Source organism: Mixophyes fleayi, chromosome 8 (assembly GCF_038048845.1).
Source record: "Mixophyes fleayi isolate aMixFle1 chromosome 8, aMixFle1.hap1, whole genome shotgun sequence".
Classification (NCBI taxonomy): Eukaryota; Metazoa; Chordata; class Amphibia; order Anura; family Limnodynastidae; genus Mixophyes; species Mixophyes fleayi.
This window is the reverse complement of record NC_134409.1, coordinates 74,093,150-74,108,848: the sequence shown is the minus strand read 5'-3', so window position 1 is coordinate 74,108,848 and position 15,699 is coordinate 74,093,150. Positions and strand designations below refer to the sequence as shown.

At 39.4% G+C, this 15,699-nt stretch overlaps 1 protein-coding gene across 2 annotated transcripts in view; it reads left to right on the top strand.

Annotated features, from left to right (window-relative positions):
• NTMT2 (N-terminal Xaa-Pro-Lys N-methyltransferase 2) overlaps positions 1 to 15,699 on the top strand; it is a 133,144-nt gene that overhangs the window by 71,926 nt on the left and 45,519 nt on the right. For both annotated transcript variants that reach the window (XR_012678522.1, XM_075182738.1), the window contains exon 3: positions 4,123 to 4,372. Coding sequence is in view for 1 of the 2 variants with exons in the window: in XM_075182738.1 (XP_075038839.1) it covers positions 4,123 to 4,372 (250 nt within the window). In the remaining variant the exon portion in view is untranslated. The remainder of the gene's footprint in view (positions 1 to 4,122; positions 4,373 to 15,699) is intronic.

The following is a 15,699-nucleotide window of genomic DNA, read 5'->3' as shown; positions in this document are numbered from 1 at the left end:
AGAAAAGTCTTTTGTAATCAGGAGCAACTGTAAAATTTCATTTCATGTAAGATAGACTTTAACATCATCCTGATAAATGTATTTCATAGGGAATTTTTTTAGTTAAAAAAAAATAAAAAAATATCATTAATATCTATGTTATTAACATATGGCAAAAATTTAATATTTTGTTTCTCTTCTCTGTTCGTTCTGCTGAGAAATTATATTCCACATGTGTATTGTACATATCTTGCAATGTATTCTGTGTAGAAAAAAGCGGAATTATCTCACTCTAGGGTTAAGACTTCCTCATCATTTGAACCTTGGAATTATTTATAATTATACAGGTAATTCAATATGAGGGGGTGCTCTCTCAACCAAAATTTACATCAGAACAGAAAATGGTGAAACAAGTCACCTAAGAAAGGTTGCTGACTGAGGCACTCCAGTCCATTTAAGTGCCTAACAAGGGGGAGAATTGAAGGATTAGTTTGTGTGGTCACTCGACATCGCTAGTCAAACTATTAGCACCAGCATGATTATGGGCAGAGCTGACCTAGCTCTAAAGATAGCAGACATTTTTTAGAGGAGAATCCTCTGTGGCCACGATATTATTAACCTCTCTCTTATACATTGCATGAGAGGGTGCTACAAATATATAAGTCCAGTCACTAATCCGAAATGTTGGGACTATATATACAGATCCCCAGGTTTCGATGATAACCAGTCAGGTTATCAATCCTGACTTTTGGCAAACAAATATATATAGACTCAATTTCCCCTGAATATTTGTGTCAGACTTTAACACCTCAGTGGTATTGGAAATTATAACCCTCATCGGCACATCTCTATAAGCACTGCTTTCATTTAATCCAGAGTGGACACATTTTGCTAACTTATGTGAAAATTGACACAATGTATCTATGAACATAGGAACATTAAATTTCAATAAAGTGTTTTGTTGCATGCAATGATACAGTGTAAACACTAATGGGTAATTTCCCCATTTAACTACTAGTGTCACAATTTTGTGACTACCGGCTTCCCGGAAGGGTATTTTTAACTATCTTTATCACCTATCTTTATTTTTCTTCACTTCTTTATTTTAATACTCGCCGACTTTGATGATATCTGGTCTATTTGTTTTTATAGATTATTTCTAATAAAATGTATTCTGTGTGTCTGAATTCCGCAAGTGCCATTTATGAACAGGTAACCTAGACCTGTATTCAACAAGAGAGTTAAATACGGACGTGCATACTCGTATGCACGATTTATGTGCATTTTTAAAAAATGCACAATACATTTTTTGCATGCCTTAATGAATCAAGCTCTATGTCTGCATTTGACCTCTATAAAAGGAGAATAGGGCATATTAAATAAGTTATTATGCACTCGCTAATTCCATATATTTCCATCCTCTGTTCCTAGATAACATTAATCACCCACACGCTTTTCACATTTCCTTATGAGCACACCTACTCCAGTCCTTTAGACTACTTTAAATACAATACAACTCAGAGTTTTTGAGCAACAGTTAATTCATCAAGGTAATATAATAAGCTATCTACTATATAAATGCCTAGTGGAGTGTGTGGAAAAAAGAAAAACCAAGCTGCAGCGCCACCTGCTGGGCAGAGTTATACACTGACCTATACATTTCTTGAAGGAGAAGTGACAGTTGGGAGTGGTTGGTGGTTGCCGGGGGTGACAGTGGGGAGTTTTTAACACCTTAAGTAGCTTGATGAAGGATGTGGCGATGAAGATGAAGGATGAGGTGATGGAGAAAAATGATGAGGTGGTGACATGTGGACAAAACCACATTAAAAAAGGGCGCTTGCGTCGGGAAGTAACGCTCTTCCCCTGAGGAGGCCTGGGCTAGGCCCAAATGCATGACAAGAACCTTTTTAACACCTTAAGTAGCTTGATTTGACTAGAATGCATGAGTATCATTTACAGGTTAACTTGTATAAGATATGTATGTATGAAACTCAAAACACAGAAAACATATAACAGTTCAAAATAGATGATACAATATATGTATGGAGGTACATTAACTTCCATTGCTGATTTCTTACTCTGTGTTTTTCTTCTGATTCCTTTCACTGTGTAAGTGTAAAGTTCCCATATATAAACCTTGGATGATTACAATAGAGCACAGCAATCTATTTACTATAAATCTTCACATAGATCATTTCCAATGTTTCTATTTCTCATAATAATTCTTATCCAATATAATACTCCTGCTTCCATAATACTTCAGCATACAGTACATTAGGCTATATGCAAACTCTATAATGGCAACATTTTTGGGGATGCCAAATTTTAATAGAAAATCATAAACTAAAATTCATATTAAAATATAAGAGACTAGTTGTTATCCAAAGCTAAAATAGAACATGAAGGAAAAAATGTAGGTTTTAATGTTGACATATTCCCATGGTAAAGGCTGAAGACAATGAGTCATCCTTGAGAGGGCACTTGAGGATAAGCAAATAGGAGCGACATGGATTCCGACAGGTGTATACATGTTATTCTCCTCCATCTTCACCCTCAGTAGCGCTCATTCACACCTCTGATCCATTATACAGTTCTAGATTGTAATGAAAACGAAATTAGTGACAAAGATTGTTGTGACTCTTTTAAAAAGCCGAGTGGAACTGAGTTTCGAAAACACAGGAACATAAATATTGTTGGTGGGGGGAGTGAAGAAAGACAGATTTTTAATTAAGGACGAGTTTATTTTTACCTACCATATATTAGCCTGGCGTGGAATCGTGGGGTTGGGTACAAAATGATGATTGTGATGGCACCGACGATGACAAGCGCAACGCAAAAAAATTCGATTTCCACAATGACTATAAAAACCATATGCAGACTTAGCATAAAACTGACAATAGAGATCACTGACCTGCTTTTCTTACATTCCGAACCCTGGCAAAGACGGCACTTTGTATGCACGTCAGCTTGCATAGCGACTTCAACTTTTCTCTATTTAAAGCGGCAATGCCAACAGCCATGTGTAATGTAAAACTGTATAGGCTGCTAAATGACCTAGTAAAGTGTTTGGCTGTTGGCATTTAACTAGAGAAAAGTTGAAGTCGCAATACAAACTGACGTGCATACAAAGTGCCGTCTTTGCCAGGGTTCGGAATGTAAGAATAGCAGGTCGGTGATCTCTATTGTCAGTTTTATGCTAAGTCTGCATTTGGTTTTTATAGTCATTGTGGAAATCGTTTTTTTTTGTCTGTGTTCTCATTGTCGGTGGCATCAGCGTCATTCTGATGACTACCACCGGTATCGTGTGGGCGCTCTGAGTGTATTATCCTACACCAGCCTGAACCCTTAATCAAGCCCTGATAATATCCATACATCACATCAACCTTGGTAAGTACTCAATAGCAACAAAATCCTAACAATCACTGCTGAATCACTGCTCCCATATAACATCGCTGAACATCACTGCTCCAGGTAATGCATACATCACATCAACCTCAACATGTACTCAATAGCAACAATATCCTAACAACTGCTGCTCCCATGTAACATCTCTGAACATCACTGCTCCAGGTAATGCATAAATCACATCAACCTCAGCATAATAATCTTACAATCTATCTATAAATATCAATAATTTTCTCAGAAACTACAATATTCCTTAATCCAATGTAATCCTATATCAAGATAGCATTCCAATATATCTCTGTATCAATATCTACAGCATTACTTCATAGTCATCCTTCCTCCCATGTATCTGGAATAGACTTCATTAGCCATGTGAAAGAATAAATGGGAGAGAGAATGGGAGAGGGGAGAGATGTTTTCTCTTCAAAAGTCCATATACAATAGAGACTACATTTCTTGTTTTTGTTAAGATGCCTCTGGACAGAAATAGTGGCATTTATTGATATATAAATTGTGAGGATATGAAGGTATATGTTCAGACATACTTGTTGAGCGTTTGCTCTTGATACATTTCTCAAAACCCTCCTTGATAAACCACACCAATTTCAGCTATAACTTCACTGAAGGTGTGTTCAAAATGTTTAATTTATACCAATTATTGTAGAATGATTGAATTAAGTTATCCAGTTGTGTATTTTATAGAAGTCATTAACTACAATGCTTTTGTTTGTCATACAGGGTCCAGGAAAATCTGGTACAGATTTTGCACTTGATTGTGGTTCAGGGATTGGAAGAGTAAGTAAACATGTCCTCTTGCCAGTTTTCAATAACATTGAGCTTGTGGATATGACAGAGCCTTTTTTAGAAGAAGCTCAAAGCTACTTGGAAGAGGAAGCGGACAGGGTGGAAACTCTTTTTTGCTACTGTTTGCAAGACTTCACTCCCACTGCTAGGAAGTATGATGTAATCTGGATGCAGTGGGTTTCAGGTTGGTTCAGACTATCATTGCACAAAATATACAACACATGAAATAAACATAACTGTAAACTGTTGTAGAATTACAATATAATATTTCACTTATTGTATAAGTAAATATAAAGGTATATTAATGAGCAGTGAGAAAAACTGAGTGATTCATCCTAACCTATGATTATTTTTGGGGTGGTTTATTAAATTACTATGACCAAGAGATTAGTAGTTATTATAAACCTGAGGCAATGATTAATAGCAGAAAAAAAATGATGAGAGGAGATGTTGCTTCTCCTGGTGCTGGTGGTGCCATATAAAATATATTAGCCTCAGCCTTGTAGAGCTATTGTTAGCCTCTCTCCCAGGTGCTTTGGTTGCCCAATTCCAGGGAAAGGGGCATATCTAATACCTTATGTCCCTTGTGCTATGTGAGTGATACGGTGTACATAATAGCCTCAGCCAGTGCTGGAAACTCTACTGAACACTGGTTCTTGAACCTCCTATTGTTGCCACCAGGGTTTGGCTCAATGTTACCTCCAGTTTCCTTCCCATTCCCAATGCTGTTTGAGTGGACTAGAGGTCCCATCTATAAAAGAAAACAATAATTAAGATTTTAAAAAAACTACACATAGAAATAGCCAGCAGACCCTCCATAAATAAAATCTTTATTACTTATAAAGTAGTTTGCACAGAGAACTATGACATGGTCCTCTGCATTGCCTGTACAGTGTGTTTTGCTATATATAGTACCTTGATGCATAAGATGTCATTTATCTGTAGGATTAAACATTTGTGCAGTATCTCTAAAGTATATATTTATAATTGCAGTTTTCAGAGAGCACCACCAAGTTGAATTAGTTCTATGCAACAGGCATGGCTAACTTGTGGGTCTTCAGGTGCTGAGAAACTACAACCCCCAGCATGCTTTTTTAGTAGATAGCCAGCTGATAGGGGGAGAAAGAGAGGGTTGGAGGGAAAATTGAATCAATGGAAGATCAGTGGTGGTTTGTAAATCCACTTACTTGGTACCAGATGCATTTTTGCATTTTAGACTATATATGTTTATACATTTGAGACTTGGCCCCAAATACTGTATGGTTCTGTATATTAAACCTTGCATGATACATGGCTCAACATACTAGACTTGTACCAGATGAAACTCAATTTTGTATTCTCGGTACCAAATATGGCTCAGCATGTTATACATGCTTTGTTTTGGAGGCTTAAAACTTTTTTACATTGTCTTGATTCTAAATTTTCACAAGCTTCACAAGCATCAAAACAGAAATTTGATCAATATATTTTTTATTTATTTTTTAATAAGCCAGGAATTGTTATGTGTTGATTGTGTGACTTATTGTAGTGATAAATGAGAGCAGGATCACACTCCATATAAGACAGTGCAGGTTTTAGACCACTGGCTAGCTAAAACCCAGAAAATTTCCAAACAGTTGTGTTCTCACTGTGTAACATGTGTGGTTCCTTAGCGACTTTGCTCTCAAAGCTGAGGAAGTAACAGTTAATGATTACATATGGCAGCCTGTGAATTACATTATGTGAATAAAGGTTGCACTAGATTGCTTTGTTTTGTTGAGCGCTGGGTGTCAGGCTTCTAATATATATTTAGATCCAGACAGACATTAGACTATTATGTTTTTGTCTTGTATATTCTGTAAAATTTTACACATTACCTTGGAAAAATACAATATGTTCAGATGGACAGATTCTAATCTAGACTAATAGTGCATCAAAGCTTATGTCATCAGTCACCCACATTTTTCACTACATTTGTTACACAATTAAGTGAGAAGGGTAGTGTCACGATCCAGCACTCATCTGAGCCTTTGTGATGTGTGTGTGTGAGACAAAGGGTTAATAAAAACCTACCACCTGGTCTATCTCACACACTACTTTTGCCTTACTAATTATGCTAACACCAAAGATTAATTTGAAAAGCTAACACTCTTACTCAGGAAACCATTGGTTCTCCCTTATGTAAATTAATCTATCACATCTTACTTTAAGCTGAGATAAACCAAATTATCTCCTCTGACCCAGAATTATCATAAACCAAATGATCTCCTCTGTTTCAACTATGTAGCATTCTATTAATAAGTAAGGATGAGCGGGCTCGGATTCCGCAAATACGAGCCCACCTGAACAGTGCGGATCCGACGGGATCCGAGCACTGTTCGGGAACTTCCGGGCGCCAAACGGAGCCAAACCGAGGCTATGACATCCAAGTCTCGCGTCGGATCTCGCGAGACTCGGATGTCATAAATACTCACCTTGCGGGCGCCATCTTCATTCTGGCTGTGATCATTCGTGAGGGAGGTTGTAGTTAGGGAGCTCCTGATCAGTTTAGTGGTTCTTTGTGCTTTGTCCATTGCTCTGTCCTGCTGAGTCAAGTGGTGCTTTGTCCAGTGCTCTGTCCTGCTGAGTCCAGTGGTGCTTTTGTCCTGTGCTCTGTCCTGCTGAATCCAGTGGTGCTGTGTCCTGTGCTCTGTCCTGCTGAGTCCAGTGGTGCTGCCTGTGTCCTGTGCTCTGTTCTGCTAAGGGCATTGTTATTTCAAAATTATTTAAAAGTTATAAAAAATGTAAACATTTTTTATAAAAAACCTATACAAAAATAATTGAAAAAAATTATAAAAAAATTAGTTAAAAAATACTAGGTACTGATATCTCAAAGTCAAACTATGTTCACTGTTGCTGCTGTACCAAAAAATAATAGGTACTGCTATTTAAAAGTCAAACTACGTTCTCTGTTGCTGCTGTACCCAAAAATACTAGGTACTGCTATTTAAAAGTCAAACTACGTTCTCTGTTGCTGCTGTACCCAAAAATACTAGGTACTGCTATTTAAAAGTCAAACTACGTTCTCTGTTGCTGCTGTACCCAAAAATACTAGGTACTGCTATTTAAAAGTCAAACTACGTTCTCTGTTGCTGCTGTACCCAAAAATACTAGGTACTGCTATTTAAAAGTCAAACTACGTTCACTGTTGCTGCTGTACCAAAAAAAATTAGGTACTGCTATTTAAAAGTCAAACTACGTTCTCTGTTGCTGCTGTACCCAAAAATACTAGGTACTGCTATTTAAAAGTCAAACTACGTTCTCTGTTGCTGCTCTACCCAAAAATACTAGGTACTGCTATTTAAAAGTCAAACTACGTTCACTGTTGCTGCTGTACCAAAAAAAATTAGGTACTGCTATTTAAAAGTCAAACTACGTTCTCTGTTGCTGCTGTACCCAAAAATACTAGGTACTGCTATTTAAAAGTCAAACTACGTTCTCTGTTGCTGCTGTACCCAAAAATACTAGGTACTGCTATTTAAAAGTCAAACTAGGTTCACTGTTGCTGCTGTACCCAAAAATAACTGCGGCCTTAACAGCTATGTTGGTGTTAGACGTGCATCCGGTGTCCGCCATCTGTGCAGTGGAATTCAGACCAGTTGGAGGATGTAGGAGCAGCCATCTGTGCAGTGGAATTCAGCCCAGTTGGAGGAGGTATTGTGGCCCCGGTACCAAATTGGGTACCGGGGCCACTCCACTACGCAGTCCAGATAGATGAGTATCAGATATTAAAATACGTTGACTGTTGCTGCCAAATCAAAAATTAATGAAAATAACCTGTCATCGTCGAAAACAAGAGGTAGTGACGCGCTCGAACTACACCCTCTATATGCTGCAGAGGATGTAGGAGCAGCCATCTGTGCAGTGGAATTCAGACCAGTTGGAGGAGGTATTGTGGCCCCGGTAACAAATTGGGTACCGGAGCCACTCCACTACGCAGTCCAGATAGCTGTGAGGTGTTCAGAATAGACTGGAAATTAGTGGAAATGATTCTTATTGAATATTATTGAGGTCAATAATAGCGTAGGAGTGAAAAAAAAAACAAAAAACGGGATATTAGCACTTTTTATGCTTTTTTAAAAATAAATCAGAAGCCAAAACCCTAAATCAGAACCAAAACCTTTCGTCGGGTGTTTTGGCAAAACAAATCAGAACCCAAAATCTCAAGCTAATCAGAACCCAAAACACAAAACCCAAAACACTAAAAGTGGCCGGTGCACACCCCTAGTAATAAGCTAAGTCTGACATGTGAATTTGTAATAACACAGAGACATGAACTTATTAAGTGTGATTTAATATGGAACAGGAACCCACAATGCTTCAAATGCAAAACAGTTAACAAAATGACATACAAATATAGTATACAATAGTTTCTTGTAAAATAAAAAGGCGTTAACAACAGAAAAATTGTACACTCATGAATGATCAAATTTCTGCCTGCAGGGAAAGTATCAATTCGCTGGAACACTGTTCAATATGAAATTGACTCCCAAAAGTGAACGAATCTACAGGACATTTTAAACATGCTTCAGGTGCCCACAGTCCCTCTTCCACTGAAACCAAAGAAACTAAGGGGTATATTTACTAAGCTGCGGGTTTGAAAAAGTGCAGATCTTGCCTATAGCAACCAATCAGATTCTAGTTGTCATTTGTCATTCTACAAAATGACAGCTAGAATCTGATTGGTTGCTATAGGCAACATATCCACTTTTTCAAACCCGCAGCTTAGTAAATCTAGCCCTAAAAGTCTGTGTTTATGCAAATGAGTTTTACAACCATCTATTCACAACAGCTTTCAAGTCAGGAATTATTTAAACTGGGCTAACTTCTTAATAGAATGTTCTACAAAGATAATATTACCTTCATGCAACAGATTTTAAGGTTCACCTTCATTTACATTTCTGACATGACTCATGTCAATATATTTCAGAAAATATGACATTTTTCTGTGACCTTAATGCCCTTCACTTAAACTTATCCCAGCTGCTCAGACTCATGTCACCCAGGGGAGATGTTCTGAGATATCACAGAACCGTAAAGAATGTGAGGGTTCTGTTGTTGGATATCATTGATGACATTGATATAGTCTCAAAGACTTGTGTCATAAATTGGTATTGGGCACTCATCTGTAGTTAAGAACATCTGGAACTCATTGTACCTAAATACATCATGGGTAGAATGTAGAGATAATCAAAGAGATAACAAAGTAATTTAGTCTCTCCCTCTCAGGTTTTAAATCATGGTTGGAAACAAAATCTCACACCAACCTAATACTATGAATTAAATCACAAACACCTATTTGCAGTTTTATTTGATATGTAAGTATCTTGCATATGACAGATAGTATAGCATGTTCCAGCATGTCCTTCCTACTTTGGAAGGCACTACATAGTGTCATTAGTCTAGAATAAGATTGCTCAATCAGGCTAATAGTGTTAAATGTCACCTCCCAAAGTGAGTAAAATGCGTTGGAATTTTCAGCAATAACCATGAAAATTCCATAGCGTTACTCTGGAAGTGTTGCATCGTGAGACATAAGTGCAACAATTGTCACACCTAGAGACAGGTGCTTGATTGCGTTTCACTACTCTGCGTGTCAGTGTTCGCCTCACTCTATTCATTCACTGTTTGTTCACTAATGCAATTTAGGACTCCTTAGGCTTCCAAGCAAGCTATTTTAGATAGGAAGTTAGGATGATATAGCAGATCTATTGAGTATGAATGGGGAACTGCTTATGAGTGAAAAAGGGTTTGATTGTAAGCATGCAGCAATATATTGAGAAAGGTTACTGGGAAATAAATCATATAGTGGTTACATAGTAACTTAATAACCAATGACACTTTTGGTATAAACCTAACATATGTCAATTGAACAAGTCTACATAAATAAGACTTTTATAAAGGTTCCCTGTTATGAATTAGGGAACCAAGACATCTATAGGAATGAATATATACTGACTCACTATATAGGGATTGCCTACAAACCACAAAGATTTATCTCCAATAAATAGTAGGCTACAATATATCCCCAAATACAATTCATGCTATCTACTATATATGATATCTGAAGCAATGGTCCTCTACATTGCAGTAGCGGTTTACAAATATTAGAACAGTTGTATTATATTTACCTAATTACTAATATAACAAGGCATAGTAATTGGATATTGCTATTTTATATCCCATATTTGCACTTTTTCACATTATATGGTTTTAAACATTTCGCTATCACGCTGGAGAAAGTAGGACAATTTAATAAAGGTTTATTTTTTTTTAACATTCCATCACTGAGTGCCCCAGAAAAGCATATTGGACTACTGTAACCTCCTCCTTACTGGCCTCCCCCGCTCTCATCTCGCTCCCCTTCGCTCCGTACTCAATGCTGCCGCTCGGCTCATTTTCCTTTCTCGCCGCTCCTCTTCTGTCTCCCCCCTCTACCAATCCCTCCACTGGCTTCCCATCCCCCACAGAATCGTGTTCAAGCTCCTCACTCTTACTTTCAAGGCCCTCTCCAACTCCACTGCTCCCTACATCTCCAACCTTATCTCCATTCACGCTCCATCCCGCCCTCTGCGTTCGGCTAACGACCGCCGCCTCTCCTCCCCCTGGTTACCTCCTCCCATGCTCGCATCCAAGACTTCTCCCGCGCTGCCCCCCTCCACTGGAACCAGCTCCCCCGCTCCATCAGAACTTCCCCCAACTTGTCCAGCTTCAAACGGGCCTTAAAAACCCACCTTTTCCTTAAAGCCCTCCAGTCCCCCACCTAATTGTCCTCCTCCCAGTCTCCGCCTACCCCCCTTCCACTTCTGCCCTCCCTCCTGTCCCCCTCTTACCTCCCTCCTTTTCTTTCTCCTCTCCCCCCCTCTCCGTCTCAGCCTCCGTTCTCCCCATTCCATCCTCCTACCTTTGCGTCTCTGTCTGTCCTACCCTCCCCTTAGATTGTACGCTCCTTCGAGCAGGGCCTCCTTTCCCTCTGTTCTCCACCACCTTAACTCTGCTCTCCAGCTCCTTGTCTCTTCCGTGAGGTCCTCCTGCCCTTCTACCCCGCTGGGGGCTCTCACCTCTCATCTAGCTGTACATTGAGCTTCTGAGTTACTGTGCTTTTTGTTAACTGTACCGTGCTGTCTCACCCTGTATCGTGTTTCTGTCTGTCCCTGTACGGCGCTACGGATACCTAGTGGTGCCCTATAAATAAAAATTAATAATAATAATAATAATATTTTTTCTTTTTCTTTTCTTCTCGTACAAGTTTAGTCCACCTGCCTGAACTATTTGATCACTCCCTTCTGAAGCGCTTGCCCAACTCATGCTCTCAGATTCTTTAAACTAGGATTTCCTGTATGAGCTATGAATCTTCTTACCCCCATTATGGACAGTGCCCTGTTGTTCACCAGTCATCAACCATTGCCAACATATATTACCACAGAGAAAATCTCCCTCTACATTCTCTAGTAGCATGTCAGCTGGAAGTTGTTCCATTACACCCAACAATTTTGAATTCAGTCATTCTGTCCACTCAAAGGTGACCTGAGTATTTGGAATTTTACACATTTTCCTGTCAGCCAGCACCAATTATGACCCTCAAAAGATTGACTGGTACTACATGATTTTTTTTTACATTTAGTTATGTCCATCCAGTGAATTTGCATCATGATATGCTCCTGCCTATAGTCAAGACTTGGATGGGAAACCAGTGAGCATGAAACTGTTGTAGTGATAGCAGGTCTTGGGCAGACTGTTTCCCCATCTTTTTTATAATCAAGCAAGACCATCTGGGAGTGGACTTCTATAAACTTGCCCTCCATCAGAGCAGCTTTTTCCAGAGTCTGCAGGTCCGGTGAACCATACACATGTTGACTCCTGTCAGGCATCATTTACAAAACTGTTCCTTCTGGCACAACTGAGCAGGTTTCCAACATTTCTACTTTACACCCTTGGGTCCACTGATCCATTTTTTATAAATTTGAGTACCCTTTAAGCTTTGACCAGGAACCAGAAGGTCAGCCTGTGGGAATCAAGTTTAATTGTATATTGATACAGCAGGGCCTTTTTTTGTTTTAAATACAGTGTTTTTTATTTTGTAAAGTAATCTTACATGCAAAGTACCAAGCAAAACATACAAGCAGTTAAAACAGTAGCTGAAAATGAACAAGCATTACATGAAAATTTAGAAACCTAATGCCATAACCGCAACACGGTTGGGCAGCACGGTGGCTTAGTGGTTAGGACTTCTGCCTCACAGTGCTGGGGGTCATGAGTTCGATCCCGACCATGACCTTATCTGTGTGGAGTTTGTATGGTCTCCCCGTGTTGCGTTGCTTTCCTTCGGGTGCTCCAGTTTACTCCCCCTTTCCAAAAACATACTGGTAGGTTAATTGGCTGCTATTAAATTGCCCTTAGTCTCCCTCGGTCTGTGTGTGAGTAAGTTAGGGGATTTAGATTGTAAGTTCCAATGGGGCAGGGACTGATGTGAATGAGTTCTCTGTATAGCGCTGCAGAATTAGTGGCGCTATATAAATAAATAGATGATGATGATGATAAACAATGTAAAACCGCTTTCTCGTACAACATTAAATAAATTAAGAAAACATAGACGATACACAGTGCTACCATACATCTAACCAAGGCCATCCACAATCTAGTTATACAAATCTTGGTGAGCATAAACTCATTGACTAAGTATTGCCTCATCACTCTATTTACCATGACCTCCAACCATATGCCGAAATAGAGATACCAGGAGAATATAATGGTACTGTGACTCCAGTTTTATTGATATATCTAATGACTTTAATCCAAAAACATGTAATCTTGAAGGAATGCCATAATAAATGCCAGAATGAGCACAAGGGTACCCACATTTGGGACATCAAATTGATTGGTTAGGTCTTAACTTTGCCAATCTACATGGGATAAGATATGCTCTATACAGAATATAAATCTAGATCTGCTGAAACCTCAGAGAGGTGGTTGAGCCGTGGGAACTGGTCAGGAACACCCCACAATCTTCATCCTCTAGTGGACCGATATCTGCCTCACACCTTGCTCGTAATATTGTAAGATTATTGTTGGCAAATTCACTTAGTAAGTAGAAGTATGTGAAGTCAGTTTCAAGTATCTCAGAGGCTGAAGCAGAAATTTTCATGGGGGCTTCTTTAAGAGGGGGGAATCCCTGTTCAAATTGGGTCAGTAATGCGTGCCGAAGTTGAAAGTAGCCAGAAACATACGTTTGGGGATTGCATATTCCTCAATGAGTTGGAAAAATGATTTGAGTGCCCCAATGTTTCTCCAGTGTAAAGATACTGAGCTTGAGTCATTAAGACACGTATCTGCTGATTTTGAGCATATTGTATGCAAAATTAGTCTGTGCATGCCCACAACCGGCCCATACGCCAGAAAGTGAATGAAGCCTTGTCATCTCCATCTCTCAGCTCCCATGCCCCTCCAAACTTCTCGAGAGTAAATTTGCCTACACTCGCCTCACACACTTTCTTACAGCAAACAACCTACTGGATTCACTTTAGTCAAGCTTACGCTCTCAACACTCCACAGAGACTGTGCTGACCAAGGGTCTCAATGATTTCATCACAGCAAAAACTGAAGGCCATTACTCTTTTCTAATTCTCCTGGATCTCTATGCTGCATTTGACACTGTTGACCACTCTCTCCTCTTACAAATGCTACAATCCCTAGGTCTTGAAGGTACTGTCCAATCCTGGTTCTCATCCTACCCATCTAATCGCTCTTTCAGTGTTAATTTCTCTAGATCCACCTCTGCTCCACTTCCTTTATCTGTTGGAGTACCGCAAGACTCAGTCCTAGGTCCTCTGCTATTCTCCATCTACACCACTTCTCTTGGAAAACTAATAAGCTCCTTTGGATTTCAGTATCATCTCTATGCGGATGATACATAAATTCTGTTCCTGAAAGCCTTCCAACCATCCACTTAACCCCTCATCCACTCTGGTGGTTCTCCCCCCTCTTGCCTGGTCCCTTCTTCTCCCTTGCATCACTGCCTCCCTCCGTGCCTAATTTGTCCACCCTCCCTTATGATGTAAGCTCGCTTGAGCAGGGCCCCTCTCCCCTCCTGTCTCCATACCTACTCTTCTGCTCCGCCCTCACTCCATATGTCTGCCCGGAGTTTCTGAAGCATTGGTACTTTGTGTTTATTGTTCTGTAATGTTTTACCGTGTATGGTCTACTGTTTGTACTATGTAAGGCGTTGCGGAAACCTTGTGGCGCCTAACAAATAAATGATAATAATAATAATAATAATAAATCTATCTATCCTCTTCTGATCTTTCACCATCTGTGTTGTTTCGCATGCTGACTGTCTTTCTGCCATTTCATCTTGGATGTCTTCTCGCCAACTCAAACTCCATCTTTCAAAAACTGAAATAATAATATTCCCACCCAAAAACAGAAGCTTCCTCCCTGAAATTTCTATTTCTGTTGAAAGCATGACCATAAATCCCACCCGCAAGCTCGCTGCCTAGGTGTAATCCTTGACTCACAACTATCGATTATTCCCAACATCGACTCTATATTTAAATCATGTTAAAGAATATTTCCAGAATACACACATACATAGGACACTTTAAAAACCTTAATTCATATGCTCATCATCTCCCGCATCGACTATTGCAATTTCCTCCTTACTGGTCTTCCCAAAATCAGATTTGAACCCCTACAATCTATTTTGCATGCAGCGGCTAGATTCTTTTTCCTTGCCAACCGTTCTTCCTCTACTGAGCCATTCTGTCAGTCTCTACAATGGTTGCCTGCTTTTCAACGATTCCAATATAAAATTCTTCTACTAACAAACAAAGCCGTCAACAAAATTGCACCGACATACATCTCCTCACTTGTCTCAAAATATCTCCCAACTCGACAATTCTGTTCTGCAAAAGATATGCATCTCTCTTCTACTCTCATCACATCCTCCCATTCCCGGTTGCAGGACTTTTTTTTGTGCTTCGGCCACTTTGTGGAATTCCCTCCCTCGCACAGTAAGACTTTCCTCTTGTCTTCAAACCCTCAAGTGTTCTCTGAAAACCCACCTCTTCAGACAAGCTTATAATATTCCTCAACCAGCATCTTAATCTCCGTAGGTTACCCTATTTTCACACTCTACACAGCTAGAACAAACCAATAACCCTCTGACCTACATTGCTGTTTGACTGTTTACACAGCACACTATATACTTTTTTATGTGCAATATGATGTAGCAAATAACCTTGTGTTTCAAACTCCCATTGTCCCATAGATTGTATGTTTGCGAGCAGGACCCTCTCATCTCATCTGTCTGTATGTATTACCCAGTATTGTTTTATTACTGTTTATTCCCAATTGATAAGCGCTACAGAATTTGCTGGCGCTATATAAATAAATGTTGATGATGATGATGATGCAAAGGATACTTACTACAGCCTACGGATTCGGTTAGGGAACGGGGCTGGGAAGGGCTGTTTGGTCATAGTAAATTTACAGTAA